At 47.8% G+C, this 24,346-nt stretch overlaps 1 protein-coding gene across 2 annotated transcripts; it reads left to right on the forward strand.

Moving 5' to 3' along the window:
* The first annotated feature begins 52 nt into the window (after positions 1-52).
* On the forward strand, positions 53-23,319 carry EARS2 (glutamyl-tRNA synthetase 2, mitochondrial). 2 transcript variants are annotated; one of them, XM_003998765.6, is made up of 9 exons: positions 53-320; positions 2,605-2,760; positions 5,643-5,832; positions 9,412-9,884; positions 11,269-11,377; positions 13,779-13,932; positions 14,027-14,157; positions 20,212-20,347; positions 20,806-23,319. In XM_003998765.6, the coding sequence occupies exons 1-9, from the start codon at positions 182-184 to the stop codon at positions 20,887-20,889; spliced, it is 1,572 nt and encodes a 523-aa protein (XP_003998814.2). In that variant the 5' UTR covers positions 53-181; the 3' UTR covers positions 20,890-23,319. The 2 variants fall into 2 exon arrangements, with proteins under 2 accessions (XP_003998814.2, XP_044904224.1); XM_045048289.1 differs by lacking the exon at positions 53-320 and adding an exon at positions 386-592.
* Positions 23,320-24,346: the final 1,027 nt, after the last annotated feature.

Consider the following 24,346-nt stretch of genomic DNA (forward strand, 5'->3'; position numbering starts at 1 on the left):
TGGGCTCTGCCCCCTAGAGGCCTAATGGGGCCGGAGCGGCGTTGGGGAGCGTGGGCTTGCAGGCTAGGAGGCCTGCGCCTTTAAGGGGCGGGGCTGCGCCCTCTGTGGCAGACGCGGATTGGCTGGAAGGGGTCCTCGGAAGTGATGCACCGAGAAGCCCACGTGTGCGATTCCATCCCACATGGCGGTGCTTCTGAAGAGGCTGCTGCAGTCGGCGAGGCCCCCCGCGGCCTTGGGCCGCCCCGTAGGACGGCGCGAGGCCAGCATGGGCACTGATCCCTGGGCTGCAGTGCGGGTGCGGTTCGCCCCCAGCCCCACAGGTAACCTGGGCGGACGTGACGCTGTAGGTCGAAGTCCATCGTACCGTGTCCGCCCCCCGAATATTCCCGAACGAATCCCTTCCGGTCGAGTCAGACTGGGCGGGCAACGCGACCCTATTTTGCAGGCGTAGAAGTAGGCCCACAAGTAGGCCCACAAGCGTGATTTATTCACATTGCCAGGAAGTTCTTTGTGTTTATCGAACTGTACCATTTCTTTCGGTCCCTTTTTCATGTATTCAATAAATGTTTATTGAGGACCAACAGTGTGCCAGGTATTGTTTTAGGCCTTGGGATGCCGTGGTCTCCAGGAACGTTTTTGGCTCTTGTTCCCAAGAAGCCTATCCTATAGTATACATTATAGCCGCGACAAATACGTGTAAAAATAACTGTAGTTTTAGTTACAGATGCCATAAAAGAAATGAAGCAGAGTAGGGGTCTGGGGGTTAGATAGGAAGCTCAAGAAGGGCGTGTTGAGGATGTAGCGTTTGAATTGAGAACCAAAAGACAAGAAGTCTATGTATGTGAAGTCTGTATGAAGTCCATAAGAAGGACTTTAGGCAGAGGAAATTGCAGGTACAAAGACCCTGTGGTTAATGTTGGCACTCAGCAAGCCAAAAGAATTAGGCAGAGGCTCACTGTATGCCCTAGTGGAGAGCTTGTCAGGGTGTCCCCACCATTTCCCCCCGGTTTGTTTTTCTCACGGAGGCTTCCTTCTGCCCTCTCCACACTGAGCATTCCTCTCATGCAGAACCTGTGGGTCCACATGTAAGCCTTTGTGTCAAGATCCCACCTGCACAGAGTGACAGGATCTTTCCTGGCAGGCAGCAGAGTGTAGAGCCGGCCTCTCAGACCATGGTGACAGGACTGGTTTTTAATTTCTAATTGATTATGGATCAGTATTTTTATATAACCAACAGAAATGAGTTACTAAAAAGGACAAATATTGAAAGCATACAAAATATGAGCCTATTTCTGTTGAATTCACCAAATATTAAATTACTCTGTCAAATTGCAGTTTCTAAATATTTTTTCTCAATTTCTGTGCTTACTTGGTTATGAACTGGCAGCAGTTTCTAGACCAGCAAGTGTCTGTACTTGGCTTTGCACAGCACTCATGTAGTGGTTGGGGGCCACAAGGTCTGAGGTTGGCTGGGTCCAAATTGCCAGCTTTGCCGTTTGTTAGCTGTGTGACACGGGCAAATTGCATAACCTTCCTGAGCTTCTGAGTTTTACCTTCTGCCAAACAGGGCTAGTAATAGTTCCTGCCTTGTGGGTTTGAGCTAATGCAACTGAGGCACTTAGCAAGGGCTGGTACTTAGCACTTAATAAACAATATTCTCTATTATGATTATAGTTCTCCTTTTTTTTCTGATTTGCAGGAAAAGCCCATACAGAAAAGGCTGCTGACTACAGGCAGATAAAACATACTACAGACAGATTTATGAAACAACATAGGTCATTAATAGCTAAAATTAATTGGAGGGTATACTTTGACCAGCGCTTAGGTCACAACAGCCCTGTAAGGAAAGTTTCTTTTTTCTTTTCTTTTTTTAAAATCTTAGCAGATGAGGAGATTGAAGCTCATACACATGAAGTAAAGTGCCCAAGGGATAGCAACTGGTAAATGGTGGATGGAGAATTTAAATCCAGATTACTGGACCCCTGTCTTCTGTCTTGGGGACCTCTGGTTTTGTGGTTGCCTTGTAATAACTAGCAGAAGGTCACACATAATCTGTGTTGAAGAAGTTTGCCTGATGCCAGAAGAGCCTCATGGGTCCCATGTTTCCTCCTAAACCTGTAGATGCAGAGAGGCTCGTTATGGAGTCAGAGCCATGGCCTGGACCAAAGAAGATATTAGCTTTTTTTTTTTCACCCAAGCACATCATTGAATTTGTACATGTTAAATGGATGTGTGGTAATGGCTTCAGTGGATAATCCTCTGTCCTTATTTGGGTAAAACTTGGCCTTGAGGTAAATCTAAGTAGAACAGTGGGTGCAGTTAGGAAGAGTTGGAGTCTTTTTTTTTTTTTTCCACAAAATTACATGCTCTAAAACTTGGGTGGTCTTCTATTTCCAGGATGAGGGGCTAAAGAGGTTGACCACCCCTGTCCTCTCCTGTGGCAGTCTGTCTCGGTGTTGACTGGAAGGATGGGACAGGGGTAGCTGTTCCTTGAGCTTTGATATTCACTGGGACGTCCTGGTACAAGCAGGGCTTACTTGCGTCTGGCTGAGGTGTGTCAGTTCATCTTCCCTGTCTTGACTGAGTGTTCTCTTCTTATACTAGGCTTCTTGCACCTGGGTGGCCTACGCACTGCCTTATACAACTATATCTTTGCCAAGAAGCACCAGGGGAGCTTCATCCTCAGGCTGGAAGACACGGATCAGACCCGCCTTGTGCCTGGGGCAGCAGAGAATATTGAAGACATGCTGGAGTGGGCAGGTGAGGCGGTCAGGAAAAAAACCCTTCTCCAAGGGGGAAGTGGGAGCAGGGAAAGGAGCCAGTAGGCCTCACAGGGCCCAAGCTGGACAATGAGGAGTTCCTGGAGAGATGGGTATATTTGTGCTGCCTCAGGAGGCACGTGCCCCCCCAAAAAAGATGCTAAAGAAATGCTCTGAGGCTGTTTTGAGGTTCCTGTTCTTAGAGTGTCAGGTGCTACTGGGAACAGACAGGAAACACAGGCCAAGCATAAGATGGAATTGGAGAGGCGAGGCGTGTGGTGAGCAGAAGGCTCCAGCCCCTTGTTCCCATGTGGGAATTCTGGCCCAGCTTGTCCAACCTTCTGACTTCCAAGAGGAGCCAGAAATCCAGGTTTTTGTTACTGTTTTTTTTTTTTTTTTTTTAATGAATACTCGCCATTGTTAAACTTGAACTCAGATTTTTTTTTTTTTTAAACACACTGTGTGAGCCAAACTAAATGTGTACAGCTTCTAAAGTCAGTCTTCTTATGGGAAGTTTAATCTGAAGGACTGCTAAACCCCAGGAAGACAAGGAGGAGTGTGTTTGTGTTCCCTGGGTCAACAATTGCTTACCTGTCAAGACAGGTATAACCAGTTAAGTTCTCCAAGGAAAAATACCAAAAATACCGAGACTTTTATGAGATGTGTATTTTAATCTGCAGTAAATTATTAACTAGACTTTGGGTTCCCAAAGGGCAGAAACTGATTTCGTTTTTATCTTCTATTGTAGAACATTATGGCAGATGCTTAGTTGAGATTAGTTGAGTAAAGGAATTCAAAGAGATCACTTATTGTAATTTAGGTTGTGTTCCAGCGTTGAACAGAGACTCTGTTGTCAGTAATTGGAAGACAGATAAATTAATTCATTTTCACCATGATGTTAAGTGTTAATGTGTGCTATGGAGAAAAGGTTAACAGGTTAGAGAACTGACAGGGAGGGATACTGTTTTAGACAGGGTGGTCTTCTCTGAGGAGGGGACATTAAAGCAGAGATCACACAAAGTGAGGGGCCAGCCCTGTGGCTACTTGCACGAAGACTGTTCAAAGCAGAGGCAGGACACCTGGGTGGCTCAGTAGGTTCAGCATCCGACTCTTGGTTTTAGCTCAGGTCATGATCTCACGGTTTCATGAGTTCAAGCCCCACATCAGGCTCTGCGCTGGCAGCCTGCTTGAGATTCTCTCTCTCCCTCTCTCTCTCTGCCCTTCCCCCACTCGTGCTGTCTGTCTTTCTCAAAATAAATAAATAAACTTAAAATTTAAAAGCAGGGCATCTGGGTAGCTCAGTTGATTAAGCATCCGACTTCGGCTCAGGTCATGATTTTGCAGTTCATAAGTATGAGCCCTGTGTTGGGCTCTGTGCTGAGAGATTCTGTGTTTCCTTCGGATTCTGTGTTTCCTTCTCTCTCTGTTCCTCCCCTACTTGCACTCTGTCTCTCTGTCTCTGTCTCTCTCTCTCAAAAATAAAGATTAAAAAATTTAATTTAAAAAGCAGAGGGAATGGCAGATGTGAAGGCCCTGATGAAGGAAAGCATAGGGTGTATTAGAGGAGCAGCAAAGAGGCCAGCATGGCCCAAGGACTGTGACCAAGCAGAGGGACTGGAGATGTGAGGACAGAAGTCGGCTGGTACTGAACCTGCAGTACCAGGCAGGCCAGGATGAGAACTTGGATTTCACTGAGTGTCTGCTATATGTCAGCCATTGTCTGAACAGGAGGTCCAGGGGTGAAAGAGTCCTACCCTTGGAGCCCCTGGTGCAGCACGATTGTGTAAATGACGCCTGCAGCCCCTCAGCACAGCTTCCTCCGGTGTGGTGGAGAGGCAGAGCTGACTCCTGTGGCTTCTTAATTTAGGAGTCACCCTTTTTGTGTGTAATTGACATAAAATTTACCTGACACGAAAGTCACCATTTCAAAGTCTACAAATCAGTGGTTTTTATTGAAAGCTGTTTAGGGTAGAAATACCACCATCCGGCTCTTTTGTGTCCCCTTTGTCTCTGCAGAAAGTGTATATTGGTTAAATCTGTCCTTTGTGACCGGAGGAAACTGAACCTTGGGCTGGAGCTGTGGCTTACAACAGATCGCATTTCATATAACAGCGCCCATCGCAGTGGTTCTGCGTGTGTGCACCAGGCTGAGCGCTTTGAAAGTACCAGTGCATCCCGTTCTTGCCACCGCCCCGCATGCTAGAGCATAGCTCCGCTTTGTGGGGAAGGAGGCTGAGGCAGTACAATCAGGGTGAAAAGCGTGGATTCTGTGGCCCCCTGGCCTGGCTTCGAACGCATCTGTACCGCTTGCTGTTGGCCAAGTGATGTAACAGAGCCCCTCTGTGCCTCAGCGTCCGTACTGAATGGGGGTCACGATGGCGTCTACCTAGTAGGGCGGTTCTGAGGCTTGATGGAAGTCATGGGACACAAGAGCAGCCTGGCAGGTGCTTGGCACTGCGGCCCTCACCCGTCTTCAGGATCCCTTGTCACGGCTTCTCTGGCGCAGAACTAGGGGTCCAGCCAGGGCTATGCCCTGAACCATACTTCGTTCTTTGGAGCCAGCTCTTCCAGGCCTGGGCTGCTTTCCCACTCCCCAGGGAAAGGACAGATGGAGAGGAAGGGCAGTTGAGAGCGTGGACTATGGAGGTGACACACCCCTGTGACTCCTTACCTTTCAGGCCTCACAACCTTGAGTGCTTACCCTCTCTTGTCTTTCAACTGGTCACCTATAAAAAGGAAATCGCGACAGTAACGATATTGAGGGTTGTTGTGAGGATTAAAAGCTTTACTGTATGCATAAGGCACACAGAACAGTGCCGAACCGGTGCTGTCAGCATCTTCATCGTTAGAATTTGGTGAGCATTCTCTCTTGCTGTGCCGCAGGCATCCCCCCAGACGAGAGCCCCCGCCGGGGAGGTCCAGCGGGGCCGTACCAGCAATCCCAGCGACTTGAGCTCTACGCCCGGGCCACGGAGGCATTGCTGGAGTCTGGCGCTGCTTACCCCTGCTTCTGCTCACCACAGCGCCTGGAGCTCCTGAAGAAGGAGGCCCTGAGGAATCACCAGACGCCCCGGTGAGAGCCCCAGCCTGTCGAGGCTGCTTCCCCAAAGTCGTGTGTGTCCCTCATCTGCATGACAGATTCCCCCCAAACTGTGGTCCCTGCACAGCCTCTTTGGTCAGGAGTCTGGGCGCAGCTCTGCTGGCTCCCTTGGCTCAGAGTCTCTCTCAAAGCTGCAGTCAAGGTTTTGGCCAGGTTTGTGGTTTCCTCAAGACTGGCCTTGCAGAGGGTCCGCTTCCATTTCTCTCATGAGGCTGCTGGCTGACCGTGGGCTACACTGGCTGTTGTGCGGAGATGCCAGCTCCTTGCCATGTGGGCCTGTCCACAGCACAGCTCACAGCATAGCAGCTGGCCTCGCTGTGGGCAAGGTGGACAGAAAGCAAAAGAGAGCAAGACAGAAGCCAGTCTGTTTGTAACTGAACAGAGGAAGCAACATCTTGTCACTTGTGCCGAATTCTCTTCCCAAAAAGAAAGTTGTTAGGTCCAGCCCACACTCCAGGCAGGGGATGACACAAGGGCAGAAACACCGGAGGTGGGCATCACTGGGGCCATGTCAGAGCTGCCGACCACACTGGCTCTCAGGCAGTAGTAACACGTAAAGTAACTTCAATTATTTGTAATTCTGAGTAAGTAAAGTTTTTTTCAGAGGCAGAGAGATGTATATGCAAAGATCTCTCCTAACCCTGACTCTGGCCCCTCAATTTCCCTTTCTATAAACAACTGCAGTTAGAATTTTCTTTCTTTTTTTTTTAACGTTTATTTTTAAATTTTTTTTAATGTTTATTTTTTGAGAGAGAGCACAAGCAGGGAAGAGGCAGAGAGAGGGAGACACAGAATCCAAAGCAGGCTCCAGGCTCTGAGCTGTCAGCACAGCACGGACAGCTGTCAGCACAGCACTCACCAACTGAGTCACCCAGGGGACCCCATATATTTATTTTTGAGAGAGAGAGAGCACATGTGAGCTGGAGAGTGGCAGAGAGAGAAGGGGACAGAGGATCCAAAGCAGGCTCTGAGTTTACAGCAGAGAACTCAGTGTGGGGTTTGAACTCATGAAACGTGAGATCATGACCTGAGCTGAAGTTGGATGCTTAACTGACTAAGCCACCCAGGTGACCCTAGAATTTTCTTCTGTCTTCTCCAGAGACACTCAACGCATGTACCCTGATGAACACGTATTGTTTCTCTTCCCCATTCCAATGGCAGCACACAATATACGGATTGTGCAACTTACCGTTCCCACTTACCTTTTTTGAGGCTATCCAATCTATATAGGCCCACACATTTTTCTTATGCTTGCATGGTATTCCACTGTACAGATGTAACATCCGTTAAGCACTTTCTTACTCATGAATCTTGATGCCATTTCTAATCTGTAGTTATAATGAAAGAGCTGGGATGGATCATGTTGACATATGTTGTTGTGCACGTGTGCAGGGTGTTTGTTGGAGGCCCTCCCAGATGAGGAATTGCAGGGCCAGTTTGGAGCTTTAATAGACACTGCCTGTGGCCCTTGACCACCTTGCTTCCCATCAGCAGTGGCATCAGGACATCTTGAGTTCCAGTTTATTTATTTACTTACTTACTTACTTACTTACTTATTTATTTATTTATTTTTTAAATATTTTTTTAACGTTTTATTTATTTTTGAGACAGAGACAGAGCATGAACAGGGGAGGGTCAGAGAGAGAGGGAGACACAGAATCTGAAACAGGCTCCAGGCTCTGAGCTGTCAGCACCGAGCCCGACGCGGGGCTTGAACTCATGGACTGTGAGATCATGACCTGAGCCGAAGTCGGATGCTTAACCGACCAAGCCACCCAGGCGCCCCTTACTTATTTATTTTTTAAAGAAATTAAAACAAAGTTTTTTTAAGTTTATTTAAGGAATCTCTACACCCAACGTGGGGCCCAAACTCATGACCACAAGATCAAGAGCCACATGCTCTTGCGACCGAGCCAGCCAGGTGCCCCGCCCCCTTTTAAAGATAAGCTTCATGCCTGATGTGGGGCTTGAACTCACATCCTTAAAGTCAAGAGTCAAGCTCTCATGGGCACCCCCCACTGAGTTCCAGTTTAAATGAACTGTTTGGAAAAGCACTGGATATTTGTATGAGGTCATGATATTCACTGCAGCTTTACTTTTTTGTCATAAATAGTCTACTTGTCTATTGGTAGAAGGTTATTTTTTAAAATTATAGTCAAGTTCTGTTGTGGAATCCATGCAGCCATTTATTAATTGAACACTTAGCTCTGTGACAAGGAGTATACTTTCAAGCTTTACATTTCTGTGTCAGGATTCTTCGGGGAGTAAGTAATGGAACACCCCTTTTAAAAGGGACAAACCATGCTAACTAACTTGGAGGTAAATTAAAAAAATAAATAGATAAAATTTAAAAAAATTAATAAAAGGGACAAACCAGGGGCGTCCAGCTGGCTCAGCGGATGGAGCATGCGACTCTTGATCTTAGGGTCATGAGTTCAAGCCCCATATTGATGGTAGGGTTTACTTAAAAAAAAAAAAGAATAGGGGTGCCTGGGCGGCTCAGTTGGTTAAGCGGCCGACTTCAGCTCAGGTCATCATCTCTGGTTCATGAGTTCGAGCCCCGCATTGGGCTCTCTGCTGTTAGTGCAGAGCCTACTTCAGAGCCTCTGTCCCCTTCTCTTTCTGCCCCTTCCCAGCACTTGCACACAAGTGCTTGCTCACTGTCTCTCTCTCTTTCTCTCAAAAATAAATTTAAAAACATAATAATAAAGAATTTAAAAGAGAGTGGGGGACAAATCAGAGCTTCTCATGCTCTTAATGTGCAGACGACTTACCTGGGGATCTAGTTAACATGCAGATTCAGATTCACCAGGTCTGGGCTAAGGCCCCAGATGCTGCATTTCTGACCGGCTCCCAGGTGAGGCTGTTGCTAGGGATCCACAAACATACTTGGAGTAGCCAGGGCATAAACCACACAGACATTTGTCACTTACTCTGCAGAAGTCTGGAGGTGGATGACTCAAGGATAAAACCAGCAGCTTCAAGACATCAGCGCTCTGTTGTGGCTTCTTCCTACCTCCCCTGCCCCACCCCCTACACTAGCTGCAAGTGGCTGCGGAGGCTGCAGGCATTCTGCCCTCACAGGGCAACATCTGAAGGGCACAGGGGGAAAGCAGAGGAATTTTCCTCTTGTGGCTCTTTTGCTCTCAATTGGAGAGGCAATCTTTCCCCAGAGCCTAAGCCTCCCCTGCCTCCAGGCATACTTTTCTTTGAGTCTTAGAGATTAGAGTGGTCTGGCCTGGACCAGTTGCTGGCAAATGGGAATGGGATTGCATGATTGGCCACACCAGCTGTGATTCAACCCCCAGGACTAGGCATTTTGCTATTTCCTCATTAGCAAGGAAGAAGAGGGAGAGGCTGGCAGGTAGGCAGGCGCAAGTGTCTGCCACACTGTTACCAATTACTGTCTTCCCCATACGTCACTCTGCTCCAGGACTGGAAACAGAGCTGGAGAAGTAGATGACTTACCAAGGTCAGCCAACTATCAGAGACAAAGACAGAATTCAGTCTGTCTGTAGTCATCCTAACCTCTGTGACGCTCTGCTTTAACAGGTATGACAATCGGTGCCGGAACCTGAGCCAGGGGCAGGTGGCCCAGAAGCTAGCCACAGGCCCCAAACCTGCTATCCGCTTCCGCCTGGATGGGGAGGCACCAGCCTTCCAGGACATGGTGTATGGCTGGAATCGGCATGAAGTAGCTAGTGTGGAGGGGGACCCGGTCATCCTGAAGAGCGATGGCTTTCCCACATACCACCTGGCATGCGTGGTGGATGACCACCACATGGGCATCAGCCACGTGCTGCGGGGCTCCGAGTGGCTGGTCTCCACCTCCAAGCATCTACTTCTGTACCAGGCCCTGGGCTGGCAACCACCTCGCTTTGCCCACCTGCCCCTGCTCCTCAATAGGGATGGCAGCAAGCTGTCCAAGAGGCAAGGAGACATTTTCCTGGAGCATTTTGCTGCTGCCGACTTCCTGCCAGATGCCTTGCTGGACATCATCACCAACTGTGGCTCCGGGTTTGCAGGTACCTGCCCACCTGGGAGTTTGCAGTGGGACCAGAGCAGTGAGGAGCTGGGGCTTTGGTTCAGGCCCACCTGGTCTTCAGGCCAGGCTGTGCCATATACTAGCTGCACGCTCTTGCCTAAATTCATTCTTTTCTCAACAGATGTTTATTGAGCCAGACGCTGTTAAGTGCTGGGGCTACAACAGTGAACTAGCTAAATGTAACCCCTGCCCGTAAGGAGCTTATGGTCTTTGAGCCTTCCCTGCCTTTCTATAAAATGGGGATAAGTGTTTACCTCATAGGGTTAAGTTAGGATTCACTGAGCTCATGAGTATGAGGCACCCAGTAAGGTGTCTGCCACTCTGCACAAAAACCGTAGATCTTATGGTTATTATAATTATATTACTCCCACTATGGCAAGTGTGGGTTCCAACAGAATTACTAAGACTGCTATGACCCTAGTGTATTCCAAACTGAGCCCTTATCCTTGGTCCAAGACTTAGAGCCCAAGGTTTAAAGAAGCAGCAAATTAGGATGACCTTTTTCTGGAGGGGATTTCTAGAAATGTGGCACTGGTAGTCTGCTTACTGTTTATTCTGCTCTTGTCTCATTTACTCCTTAAAATCGTCTTTAGAGGATTAAATTATCCTTGCTGTTTATAAGAGAATTGTGAGGCTCAGACAGGTTTGATGACTTGGCAAAGCCATGCAGCCTGTAAGGGACACGGCAGAGACTCCCTGTAGGCCTAGGCCTGGCCACGATGCCTGCTGACCGCATGGGACGGGGCTGCAGCTCTGGAGAAGCAGCTCCCCGCGCAGCGATTCTCCACACTGCCTGAGGTTTGGAACCACCTGGGAAGCTTGGAAAGAATACTGATGCTCAGACGCCATCCCAAACCAGCAGAGTCAGAATCTCTGGGGCACAGCCAGGCAATGAGCATGCTGTTCCTGCAACCCACATCTTTGAGGGCAGTGAGGGTTGGTTTAGCCTGATTATTTAAAAAAATTTTTTTGAATGTTTATTTATTTACTTAGCATGAGTGGAGGAGGGACAGAGAGAGAGAGACACACACACAGAATCCACAGCAGGCTTTGGATCTGAAGCTGAGCCCCAACATGGGGCTCGAACCCATGAACCGTGAGATCATATCCTGAGCCGAAGTTGGACGCTCAACTGACTAAGCTACCCGGGCACCCCTAGTCTGATTGTTTTCAAACTTGTTTTTCCTGAGTGACAGAACCCTTTCTGCAAATGAAAGCCCCTTCAAGGCCCGTGATCTATAAAAGAGTTAGAAGTTGAATCCCTTGGGTCAGAATGGAATGGGAAACCCAGAACATGATCACCTAGCCTCCCTTGTGATTGAAAAGCGAGGGAGGGGGCTGAGGCTGGGCCTGCCTCCTTGCAGAGAACCAGATGGGCAGGACCCTGCCTGAGTTGATAACACAGTTTGACCTGACCCGGGTCACCTGCCACTCAGCCCTGTTGGACCTGGAGAAGCTCCCGGAATTTAACAGGTGAGTGGTGAGGCAGGGAGGCCGCTGGTACAAAAAGGCTTTCTTGCTAATGAGGGTACCCATGGCAGAGGGTCTAGTGGGCTTTGGAGTCACATGGACCTGATTTTTACTGTGGGCTCATGTGTCCGATGCTCCGTGAACACAGAGCATGTAAGTCACCTAATCTCCTGGAGCCTCTGTTTCTTCCTCTCGAAAATGGGGCTAATAACAGTACTTACCTGTTAGGATTGTTGTAGGAGTTCAGTTAAATTAAACGTTGCATCAAGGTGTTGTACACACCCCCTGGCACATAAAAAGTGTTCTGTAAATGGTAGGTACTGTCTCTGTCATTACCATTATTCCTGGTCGTCCTTTGCATGGATTCTGTTAGCCATGGCCTAGAGAAAAGGGGCATCTTCGCCTCGGAATCACCCCTTGCCCGCCCCCCCACCAACATGGTGAGTGAGCACTGTCTCATGACACCTGTTTTACATCTCATGTAGCTCTTCACTCAGACCTCTAAAGCCAGTTACAGTTTAGATCACTGTTGACATATCCATCTAAGGGCCTTGGTGGTAAAGCCAGCAGATAGATGTGTACTTAAGGGACAAGGGACTCAAGGATGCCATCTCTTGAGCACTGGTTTGGGGACAGGCTCTCTGTGCTTTACTTGCATGAGCCCAGAGAATTCGCATTGACTGCAGGTATTGAAGGTTGTTACTTCATTTATCTCCCATCAGACATCAGATCAGTTGTCTGACTTTGCACTCTTTTGCATAGAAGGAAACGACACATAGGGCAGTGTTCCATAACCAGCCCATTCACGCAGCAAACGGCAGGCATCCCTTGAATGGGGTATTCACCAGTGAATGCAACTTGAACCCTACCTTTCTGATTGTAGGGAAAGTGGTATTTCAAGGAAATGGGGCACGGCGGGGAAATACTTTGTGACCCATTCCAGTCCTCCAGCATGAGGGTAGCCAGAGGAGGATGGAGGGGGGCTCTGCTCGGCGTGGACCCAAGAGGAGATGCAGTTTTGGGACTGCCACAAACGCAGCCGAAGCCATTAACGTTTAGATGTTCCTGGCATCAAGCCGCTGCTGTGATTATTTCGGTAATAGCAGTAAAGGTAGCACCAGTAGTCGTCAGAGCAGCACCACAAGTGTGGTGGAAGTAGTGATGGTAATTGACATTTATTTGGCACTTCCTGTCTCCCAGGCCCTAGACCTTCCATGTATTATCTCAAGCGTGGCCACTAGGGTCTCCTGATTGCTTTCTGTCTACGGTCTTCTCCCACTGCTGCGGAGATCCTAGAGACACTTTCAGTATGTGGTGTTAACTCCTTTTTAAGAAAATCATTATTTTTTGGGTAGCGTGTGCTCCAGATAGCTTCGCAGAGGGTCTCATCCTTCCCCCCCCGATGTGCGGAACCCTCAGTCCTGACCCCCTGCCCGCCTCCAGCTGCCTTTTCCTCTGTGCTTTCCAGATAGTCCCTCATGTAGTCTGCACAGTGCCCTGTGACGGAGGCCCCTGGTTGTCCCTGTGGTGTACATGAGCCTCCTGAGGCTCTGGACGATCATGTAACTTGCTGCAGACCTCTCACAGGGCCGGCCTGATTCACAGGCCCGCCCCAGTTCCAGAGCCCAGAATATACGCCCCCACCACTGCCACCTGCCTTTCTTCCATGCTAGGGCAGCCTAGGGAGGGAACTGAGGACTGGTTAAAGCTTTGCTGCTCCCGAAGAGAGGGAGCAAGGCAGTTAGAAGAATTCTGGAAAGAAGAACATTGGAATTGACAAGAAAACCTGAACTTCTTGATTATGAGCCCTGGATTCAAACAGCTGTGCACTCTGAGCTTCAGATCCTATAAATCTATGTTCTTGATCTCTGCCTTTTTGTGCCGGAGTCTCATGCTTTAAGCTATGCAAGGAGGCAGACACTTGTAGATTGTACCTTGTAAAGTCAGGTGCCTGTTGAGGCCAGCAGCCAGCACGGGGGTAGGTAGCAAGCCTGGGGAGAGGCACTGGGGAGCAGAGGCCCTGGCAAACTGGAGTGCTCTGTGCCTGTAAACCGGGCGGCCTCCACTCTGCTCCCGCTATTGAAGTGTGGGGCACGAGGGCCCTTTGCAGCCAGATCTTCTCTGATATCCCAAGAGAAGCCAGAAATCTCTGTTTTTATGTGATCTCTTTCTAGTTTAAAATGTTAGCTACTATCTTAGAAACACAACAGGATACCTGAGTTGCTTGGGGCTCTTAGGCTGACTTAGACCTTGGCCAGATCCCTTTCCTGTATGATCTGTTTCTGGGCTGTGGGAGGGACAGCTCATATAACGTGTCATTCTTCAAACTTTGCTCCCTTAGGGAGAGGGTTTGGAGGGGACTGGGAATGCCAGTGGCTGCACGGTCCCTTGGTTTCTCTTATAGGCTGCACCTGTGTCGGTTGGTGAGCAGTGAGACCCAGAGACGCCAGCTGGTGGGGAAGCTGCAGGCCCTGGTGGAGGAGACGTTCGGCAGCCAGCTGCGAGACAGGGATGTCCTGGACCCAGCCTATGTGGAGAGGATCATCCTGCTGAGACAGGTGTGGTGTCAGGGAGCTCCGGTGACTGAGGGAATGGGTGGCGCCCCCCTTCTTCCCTGTCCTCAGTGTTTTCAGCGACTGCCTCTTCCCCTAGGGTCACATTTGCCGCCTGCGGGATTTGGTCTCCCCGGCACATTCCTACCTGTGGACTCGCCCTGCCGTGGGCCGAGCACAGCTGGGCGCCATCTCGGAGAAGGTGGACTTGATTGCCGAGCGTGTGCTGGGGTGAGTTGCTGCAGGCCAAGCTCAAGGCTCCGCCCCCGAGTTCCCTCTCCCTCCCAGGGTCCCCTTCCTCCAGGACTGGCTGCGGGGCCTGCCACACAACGCATGGCTAGTGACAGGGTCTTAGCAAGATGATCACTCTGGTAGGGGGGCTTTCCCAGAGGAGCCAGACCCTCCCCAGAGAGGGCAGTGTGTTTGGGGTTGGGTTCACCTGGGTTCCCTGCCAGTGTTGCCGCTTACCCAGTCCTTTCTCCTGCCCAGGTGGCATCACTATGGCACCTCTTTGAGCTTCCATTTCCTCACCTCTAACGTAGAGATGCTACTACAGTCTTAACTGTACAGGAACAGAAATGCAACCAAAGCTGGCTTAAGCCCAGCCTAATTCAGGGGCCAAAAACATGTCACCAAGACCTTATTTTTCTCTCTGTCCCTTTGACCTTCTGTTCCACACTTCTCAATGCCGGCTACTCTTTCTGCAGAGACTCTGTATCGAGTAGATGGAGGGTGGGGCTCTCTATCAGACAGAAGAAATGACAGTGCTTACCCCACGAGGAAGTGGCGATCCAGGGCTAAAGAGCTTTTTCCATATCTCAAGGGTCCTGATGTCCCTAGATTCTGCTCTTGTCCACACGGTGCATGGTGGCTCATAGACCATCCATACTTTAGCCAGAAGAGGAAGGAGGAAAAAGGGAAGGGGATGGGACACTCCTACTCCTTACGGAACAGACTTAAAAGTTACACATTCATTTCCACCTGTATCTCACTGGCCAGAATGCCTATCTTATGGCCATGCCAACCTACAAGGGAGTCTGGAAAACTTTTTTTTTTTTTTTTTTAACTTGGCAGCCATGAGCCTGGCTAAAAATTTTATCACTATATATGAAAGGAAAAAAAGGAGAGCAGCCTCTCTCATGTCTGCGCCCTGTTTGTAAGACAGCTCCAACATCACAAAGCCTCAGCCGTGTCTTAAGATGAACTCTGACGGAACCCAATTAGCTACATTTTTCTCTCCGAACCAGTCACACGAGGCCTGGGGAATGTGATGTGCCCGTTGGCGTAGGTTAGCTCATCAGCTCCTGGGCCGTAAATGGACCCCCAGCCAGGGCACATGAGCTGAGAATGGGAGCCAGGTAATTCCTCAAGGAGATTTGGGGTATCAGGAGAAAGGGAGGTGGATGCTGGGCAGCAAAACCCAGTGTCCATTTTACCTACCTCCTCCCAGCTTTGTCATGAAGATGAAAGTAGGTCTTAAGAGTTTACCTACACATGCCTGCAACTTGCTATTTATATGCATTAGGTCTGTATGCGTATGTACACAGGGTGTGTGTGGATATGTGTATACACTGAAATTCACAGCCACCTAATAAAGTATCTGGTTAAAACGTTATCCCCATTTTATAGATGAGAAAATCAAGACACAGGCTAAGTAACTTGCCTAAAATAACAGTAAGTTGGAGGAGCAGGGATTCAAACCCAGGCAAGGTTGGGCCTAGAGGCCATACGCTTCTCTCCAAAGTGCTTGGACAGTGCCTGATATCTAGAAACCCTCAGTGTATTGTCATAATAAATAAACACCTGGAAATGATAAGAAAATCACGTGGCAAAAAATACAGTATAATACAAATAGTAGAAGAAGGTCTATGGCAAAAAGTATGTGTTCCCTCCTACTGCAGCCCCCAACAGAAATGTAGCCGCACTTAGCAGTTTCCTTTATGTAATGTCTGAGTATTCAGTGATATGGATGTGTAACTCCATTTTTGTCTTTTTAAAATTTGAAATTTGATGTTTTGATTATGAAAACATTCAAACCTCTTTTTTTATGTTAATGTTTATTTATTTTTGAGAGAGAGTGCCCCCATTCAGACCTCTTAAACCTGAGTTTAAAAGCTAGAAAGTGTGAGGCACCTGGGTGGCTCAGTTGGTTAAGCATCTGGCTTCAGCTCAGGTCAGGACTTGCAGTTCATGAGTTTGAGCCCCACATCGGGCTCTGTGCTGACATCTCAGAGCCTGGAGCCTACTTTGGATTCTGTGTCTCCCTCTTTCTGCCCCTCCCCTGCTCACGCTCTGTCTCTGTCTCAAAAATAAGTAAACGTTAAAAAAAATTTTTTTTAAACCTAGAAAGTATAAAAAAGGTAGATATTGGGAAATCCAGTTTTATCCTTGTCCCCCATCTGTTCAGTTCCAGAACTGTCTGCGCATTACTACCCTTTTTAATTATATCTAAATGATCCTTCTTTTTTACACAAAAATACGGTAACACTGTTCTGTGTCTTTTGATTTGTTTGTTTCACTTAACATATCTGTAGATCTGCCCAGTCCTTAGAGAGAATCCTTATTATTTTCTACAGCTACACTTAGGCCATTATTGTACCATTTTACGATAATTTATTTAACTCATTTCCTATTGATGGACATTTGGATTGCTTCCAGATTTTGCTGTTATAAACAATGCTATAGTGAATAGCCACATATAGACATCATTAATCGGGTTTGCATTTATATCTCTAGGATAAATTCCCGAGAGTCATTATTATAATACTCCTTTAATTTAGGGCATTCCACAATAGGAGCTCTTAGTGCTAATTCACCAGGACCATTGCCTTAACTCCACATCCCTGCCATGGGGTTAGATTTCAGAGACACTCTGGGGCTCCCACTCAGGACAGGAAAACTGACACCCAAGTGTTCTGAAGCTGCCAGATTTCTTAGAAGTCCCTTCTGTACCCACGCCAAGCTCTGGGCCAGCTCTAATGTGTCCTGATCTGCCATTGCCTGTGGCCTGTCCCTCTTCTACCAGCTCCTTAGCAGCCTGCTTCCCCACAGTGGCATAGAGGAGAGTTCCTATGTTTTCCCATGGTAAATTTTAACAACTTTTTTTTAAGTAGGTTTCATGCCCAACATGGATCTTAAACTCATGACCCTGAGATTGGGTTGCATGCTCTACTGACCAAGCCAGCCAGGCACCCCATTTTCCACATTAAAATTTTTTTTTTCTTAAGTTTATTTATTTATTTTGGGAGAGAAAGAGCATGAACTGGGGAGGGAGGGAGGGAGGGAGGGAGGGAGGGAGGGAGGGAGGGAGGGAGAGGGAGACAGAGAATCCCAAACAGGCTCCGCACTGTCAGCCAGGAGCCCAGAGTGGGGCTCAAACCCTTAAACTGTGAGATCATGAGCTGAGCTGAGATTAAGAGATGCTCAACTGACTGAGCCAGCCAGGGGCTCCTCCGTGTTAAATTTTATATTTTCTGTATTTTATCTTCTGGATATAGGAATAATAATAAGCACGTGGCCGAGTTAATGATGCAATAAGCATGGTTATTTTTGCCTCCTGTTGAAACTCAGTGGCTCAGAATCCAGAGTTAGTAAGGGAATCTGTCGGTACCAAGAGGCAGTTTCTTCCCATTACTTACGAGCACGGGTCCCCCAGCCAGTCACCCTCCACGTGAAGCCTATCAGTGGCAGGGGACTCAATGGACCCCATTGAGCACGGGCAGCACCCCAGTTGGCATTGTGGACCATCCGCACTAGTGGAACTGTCCAGGCCCTCTGCAGCATTTCCACTTTGGAATCTCTGTAATAGCTGAGGGGGACTGAGAAGGTGCTGTAAAATACAGGCCCACCCACCCTGCTCCCGTCCATTGCTCTAGCTCAGAGATTAACAATTTTTTTAAATGTTTATTATTTATTTTTGAGAGAGAGAGCAGGGGAGGGTTAGAAAGAAAGGGAGACACAGAATCCAAAGCAGGCTCTAGGCTCTGAGCTGTCAGTACAGAGCCCAACGTGGGGCTCGAGCTCATGAACCATGAGATCATGACCTGAGCCAAAGTTGGACACCCAACCAACTGAGCCACCAGGTGCCCCTCCAACTCAGAAATTTTTTATTTTATTTTATTTCTTTTTTCTTTTTCTTTCTTTTTTTTTTTTTTTTTTTTGGCAAGTCAAGCTCTAACTGAATGGGGAATCTCTCTTGAAACTCCAAACGCACTGGTGAGAGAGGATCTCAGCTGGCTACCAGCAAAGCAGAGGGCGATTGTTGGCCTATTGGATTTTATTATTATTTTCTAAACATTTATGCTTTTTTTTAACTCATTAAGCTTTTTTAACTTTCTTTAACTTTTTAAAAAAGTTTTTAAGTTTATTTGTTTTGAGAGAGAGAGTGCAAGCTGGGGAGAGGTAGGGAGAGAGGGGGAAAGAGAGAATCCCAAGCAGACTCCGCACTGCCAGCATGGAGCCCGATGTGGGGCTCAAACTCACAAACCATGAGATCATGACCTGAGCCAAAATTTAGAGTTGGACGCTCAACTGACTGAGCCACCCAGGTGCCCCTGGCCTACTGGATTTTAGATCCTTACGTGCTTCAACTTGTGGGCAAAGAATGTTTGTAGCAAGAGGTGGGCGCCAGGCTGGCTGATGCAGCAGCCTGTGCTCTGGTGGGCCCAGGCAGCCGGCACCATAACCCTGTTCCACTTTGAGAACTGCTTCATGCTGGCCAACGTCCCTGACTTCGTCACCTACAGGTGCAGTGGCCTATCAGAGTGCAAACCCTTCTGGAAGTGCACACAGGCTGGGGTCACCTACTTCTTCATGCAGCTGTGCAAGGTGCTGTTCCTGGCCACTCTTTTCCCATCTGGGAAGGTGGCATCTGTGACTTTATTGGGGAGTTCATAAAGGCCAGCATGGATGTGGCAGATCTGATAGACCTAAATTCTGTCGTGTCCCAGAATACAGGCAAGTGGGGAGTTCAAGATCATGGTTGTTGCCCTAAAAATTTTTTTTAAAGAATGATTGTAGGGGCACCTGGGTGGCTCAACTGGTTAGGCATCCAACTTCAGCTAAGGTCATGATCTCACAGTTTGTGAGTTGGAGCCCCACATTGGGCTCTGTACTGACAGCTTGGAGCCTGGAGCCTGTTTCGGAATCTCTCTCTGTCTCTCTCTCTCTCTGTCTCTCAAAAATAGAGAAACATTTAAAAAAATTAAGATAAAAGAATGATTGTAGCAGGTTGGTGGCAATACTGTTACTGGAGCCGGGGTCTCCCGAAGTCTCTTTCTTTCTGCCCTTCTGTGCTACAAGCCCTCTCCCCTGCCCAAAGAGTCTCCCCTTTGCCAATCCTAAAGCTGTGTTTCAAGTAATTTCACAGAGGGCTTCATTCTTCCATCCTATGTCTAGCCTGTTCTGAGTTTGTTTTTAGATTCTCTTGCAATGTTTCTGAGCTCTTGGATATAATAAATATTAGCTAATGTTTAATTTCTTAAAAAAAATTTTTTTTTAATGTTTGTTGATTTTTTTGAGAGAGAGACAGAATGTGAGTGGGGGAGGGTCAGAGAGAGAGGGAGACATAGAATCCAAAGCAGGCTTCAGGCTCCGAGCTGTCAGCACAGAGCCTGATTTGGGGCTCGAACACATGAATCGTGAGATCATGACCTGAGCCAAAGTCAGACACTCAGCTGACTGAGCCACCCAGGCACCCCGCTAATGTTTAATTTCTAAATGAAATACAAGATCTAGTGTTTCAGAGTGTTTACTGTCTATTCAAGCAACGTACTTAGTGCCTAACAAGTTTGAACTCAGCCCCACCATAGCCCTGTGAGTTACAGACACCATTATTATCCCCACTTTATAGATGAGAAAACTGAGGCATAGCGATCACATGACCTTGAGGTAGAAATTAGTAAATCCTCTTACTGTGGTACCATCTGCGTTTTCCCGTATTGTGCTTGGATTATCTGTGTATTTGGTTCCTTAGTTTTTTTTTGTTTTGTTTGTTTTCTCAAATTGGAAAGGGATGGGGATCTTCTTCCTTCCCTTCTCCCCCAAGCAGACTTGAACACTGGTTGTGAATGTTAATCTTCAGAAATCCTCCCTCTTACCTACTTGCCACTGGCCCATGCAGGCCCTCACAGACTGGCTCTTTTCTAGGCTTTTATTTATTTATTTAAGTTTATTTACCTTTTTTTTAGTAATCTCTGCACCTGACATAGGGCTCCAACTCACAACCCCTAGATGAAGAGTTGCATGCTCTTCCCACTGAGCCAGCCAGGCGCCCCTCTTCTCTAGGCTTTTAGAAGGACCCGGTATGAGCTTAACTCAGGACGTGCTGAGTGGAGAACTGAAGAAGGTATCAGAAGGTCTGGAGGGGACCAAACACAGCAACGTGATGCAAGTCCTCCGAGTGGCCCTCAGTGGACAGCGGGTAAGTGGGCAGATGGGCTGGACTGTTCCCTGGAGCCCCTCATTTATCCGTTCAGCTGACATTCAATAGCAGTCATGCTCTGGTTTGGGGGTACAAAGACAAATGAAACACGATCACTCCCTTCAGTCTCTCAGCAGATAGTATTTATGGAAGCACCTACTATGCAGAAGCACCGTTCTGGGTACAGTGGGCCCAGTAGTGAATGAAACATGCACTCTCCCTGCCTGTATGGAGCTGGCGGTTGATGGGGGGCCAATAGACATATCACCACGGGAAAACAGGCTCCTGGGACCCATCCTTGGCCACGGAAAGTAAAGACAACGCAATGCTAACTGTGCCCCTTCAGACGCAGGCAGCGGCACTGGGGTTGGCCTGGGGCGTAGCGCCTGCAGACTGGGGCTGGGCTTTAGTTCTTTAGGCAGTATAAGCAATAAGGCAGTTTCTCTTTTTGTTCTTAGCAAGGACCTCCGGTAGCTGAGATGATGGTGTCCTTGGGAGCGAAGGAAGTACGGGAACGAATACAGAAGGTGCTTTCCAGCTAGAGAGAAGATATGACAGAGGAAGAGGCAGCCCTAGGAACCTGGACGTGTATGGAAATTGCCTTCAGAGCAAAGCAGAAGGGGCCTGGGGTCCATCAGGAAGCTCACAGAAGGAATCCCGAGTGGAAACGGTCTCTGGGTGCACCCAGTGCGTTTATGGCTTCCTCTCACCTCTTGCTTGGTTCTGACACCACATTACGCAGCACAGGTTAGGAGCTGGTTCACAAGGGCTTGTGTCATATTCAGCTCAGGCTCCCGTAATGGCTTAAACAAGAGAAAGTTAACTTCCTCACAGTTCTGGAGTCTGGAAGTCCCAAGTTCAAGGTGTCAGCAGATGTGGCTTCCCAGAGGCCTCTCTCCTTGGCTTGCCATTGGCCACCTTTTCTCTGTGTCCTCGCATGGTCTTTCCTCAGTGTGTGCTCTTGGTGTCTCTCTGGGTGTTCAGATCTCTTCTTATGAGGACACGGGTCAGATTGGATTAAGGCCTACCCTCATGGCCCAATTTTAACTTACCTCTTTAGAAGTGCTGTCTCCACACACAGTCACATTCTGAGGTCCTGGGGGTTAGGGCTTCGGCATAGGAGTGTTGAGGGGATGCAGTGCAGCCCCTAACAGCTTGGCATCTCCCTGGACTCACGGGTCGCAGTGTTCAGGCCCCGCTTGTAGGTGAAGCAGTAAAAGATGAATGACACCAGCAGGGCTGAACTGGATGGCAGACTCTCTGGGGCTTGTAAAAGAAGTGACCGTCTGCCGAGGGCGAGCACTACGCTTTATACCAGTCTTACACACTCTGCTTTGTCCTTGTATTCGGGCACCTGTGTCTCCTTCTCTAAAGGCCCTTTCTTCCTCTTTTCTAGTTCTCCAGACCTGGTCCTCGGACTGGAGACCTTCATCCCCCCTGTTTTACACCTTTTTCTTCATACCTACCTCCTCCTTCTGCCCATTCTTGTAAGTCATTGTCTGCAGGTTTCTGAAATAAGATGTTCTTTTTTTTTTTTTTTAACTTTTATTTATTTAAGTAATCTCTGCACCCACCATGGGGCTTGAACCCACAACCCTGAGATCAAGAGTCACATGCTCTTCCGACTGAGCCAGCCAGGTGCCCCTGAAATAGGTGTTTTCATTGGGGTGAATAGGAATAGCTAAAGAGAAAGGAGGATGATGTCTGCCTATAAAAACTGTACTGGAAAAATAAAATAAAAATTTGAAAAAGACCCTGCTGGGGCTCCTAAGCTTTTCCTGTATGGCAGCCAGCCTCCAAAATGTCCCCCAGTCATTCCGCCGTCCTAGAAGTCACATTGAGTAGGGCCGACTTGTGATGCCTCGTGGCTTCTGTCTTATCCTCTTGGATCCCTTGCTTTGTGGGAAGCCAACTTCCACATCACAAAGACACTCGGGCAGCCCTCTGAAGACATCCGTGGGACAGGGAACTGAGACTTCCTGCCCACAGCCATGTGAGCGAGTCATCTTGGAAGCAGGTCTTCCAAGCCCCGGTCAGGTGTTCAGACACCATCCTCCATGAAAGATCCTGAGCCAGAACCACTCAGCAAAGTTGCTGCTGAGTTTTGGACACACACAGGTTATAAGATAATAAACGTTTATGGTCTCAAGTCACTTGGTTTAGGGATAATTTGTCACCCAGCAATAGATAGCCTTTTGCCCAGGAGAGTAGGGAAAGGGGATTCAGGGTTTGTTATGCTTTGCGCAGTCCTAGTCTTCGCTTCAAAAAATACATCAGATGAAGTTCTTTGGTTGCAAGTAATAGAAACCAACTCTGCCAAACATAAGGTGATTGGAGACTATGGGTTTATGGAGAGTTTAAGTCCGTGGGAGAGTCAAGGAATCTATGAGAAAGCCAAAGAATCAGGGCTTGGAAAAGACAGGAATTGAGGGCACTCTGGTTATCGAGGCAGCAGGAGCTAATGGCCAGTCTTGTTCTTCAGTGGGGATGTCTGAATCCTGGCTAGCTTTTTTGTTGCTGTGGTTTGTTTCCCTACTGTGTTTTCTCTTTTAGTTCTGGATGACTCATCTAAAGATTTTGATTTTTTTTTTTTTAATTTTATTTATTTTAAGTAATCTCTACACCCAAGGTGGGGCTCAAACTCACAACCTGGAGATCAAGAATTGCATGCTCTTCTAACTGAGCCACCCAGGTGCCTCTAAAAGATTTAGATTCTAAAAAGAGAGTGTCTTGGGGAGCCTGGGTGGCTCAGTCAGTTAAGCCTCTGACTCTTGATTTCAGCTCAGGTCATGATCTCACCGTTCGTGAGTTCGAACCCCGCATCAGGCTCTGCTCTGACAGCACGGAGCCTGCTTGGGATTCTGTCTCCCTTTTTCTCTGTCTCTCCCTTGCTTGCTCTCTTTCTCTTTCAAAATAAATAAAAATAAAGTAAAAAAATAAAGAGAGAATGTCTTTTTAGACACCAGCGGTTAGAACTGTGATTGTGTTGCCATTTGTTAGCCAGGAATAGGTAGTCCCTCAAGAATTATATCCAATGCAGGAAGAGTCATCCCCAAGGAAAAGTAAGAAGCTTTTTCCAGAAGAAGGGGTAATGAAGTAACAACAGGTATTTCCCGCAGAAGGAGATGCAGAATACTAATACTTAGGGTTTATCGTGCACATATGTGAGCCTCGACCACTGCTGTGCCTCATATTATGCTGGTAAACATTGTAGTCCGTCCTTATTCAATTTCCAGAACCACATGAGGAAGGTAGTCTCATATCTGTGTTACAGGTAGGGAAACTGAAGCACAGAAGAGTTGATGAACTGTTCTGAGGTTATAGTATGAGGCAAAGCAAGGATTTAAACTCAGGCTTATGACAACCCAGAGCCCAAGGTCAACTCCTTACTGAGTGATACATCAGAGCTTCTGTTTCTATGACACACGGGATGGTTACAAGGAACTCTGGCTCGTGAGTTGATAAAGCTGCTGCCACGTCCTCAGTTGGAGGAAGCCTGGGTTTTCAGACTGGGGGTTTTGCTCAAGACCGTGTGTGTGTGTGAAGGGATGTCACACATTTGAAATAACCTCAAGTCCGTCCCCCAGCACTTTTGAGAGCACAGTGAAGTGGTAAAGGCCACAGAGGCCAACTGTCTAGACTCAAAACCCAGTTCTACTGCCTACTTAACCATATCTGCTTTACCTCAGTTTCCTCATCTGTAAAATGGGGATAACAATTGTTCATGTCTCAGAGTGGTAAGGGTTAAAATAGGTGATGTATGTAAAGTTCCAAAACTGTGCCTGGCACTTAAATGTTATCGATTACCATTGTCACCACCACCGGTAATTTCATTCTTAGAAATGGCGATCTTGGTTGCAAAACCTAGAAACACACTCAGACTAATTTAAGCCACAAAAGGAATTTGTTGAAAGAGGTAGGCTGTCATAGATCCAAAGGGGAGGGCTTCCAGCTGAACCTTACAAGAGCTTGAATCTGTATCTGCAAACCCACCAAACC

The sequence above is a fragment of the Felis catus genome, chromosome E3, assembly GCF_018350175.1.
Source record: "Felis catus isolate Fca126 chromosome E3, F.catus_Fca126_mat1.0, whole genome shotgun sequence".
NCBI lineage: Eukaryota > Metazoa > Chordata > Mammalia > Carnivora > Felidae > Felis > Felis catus.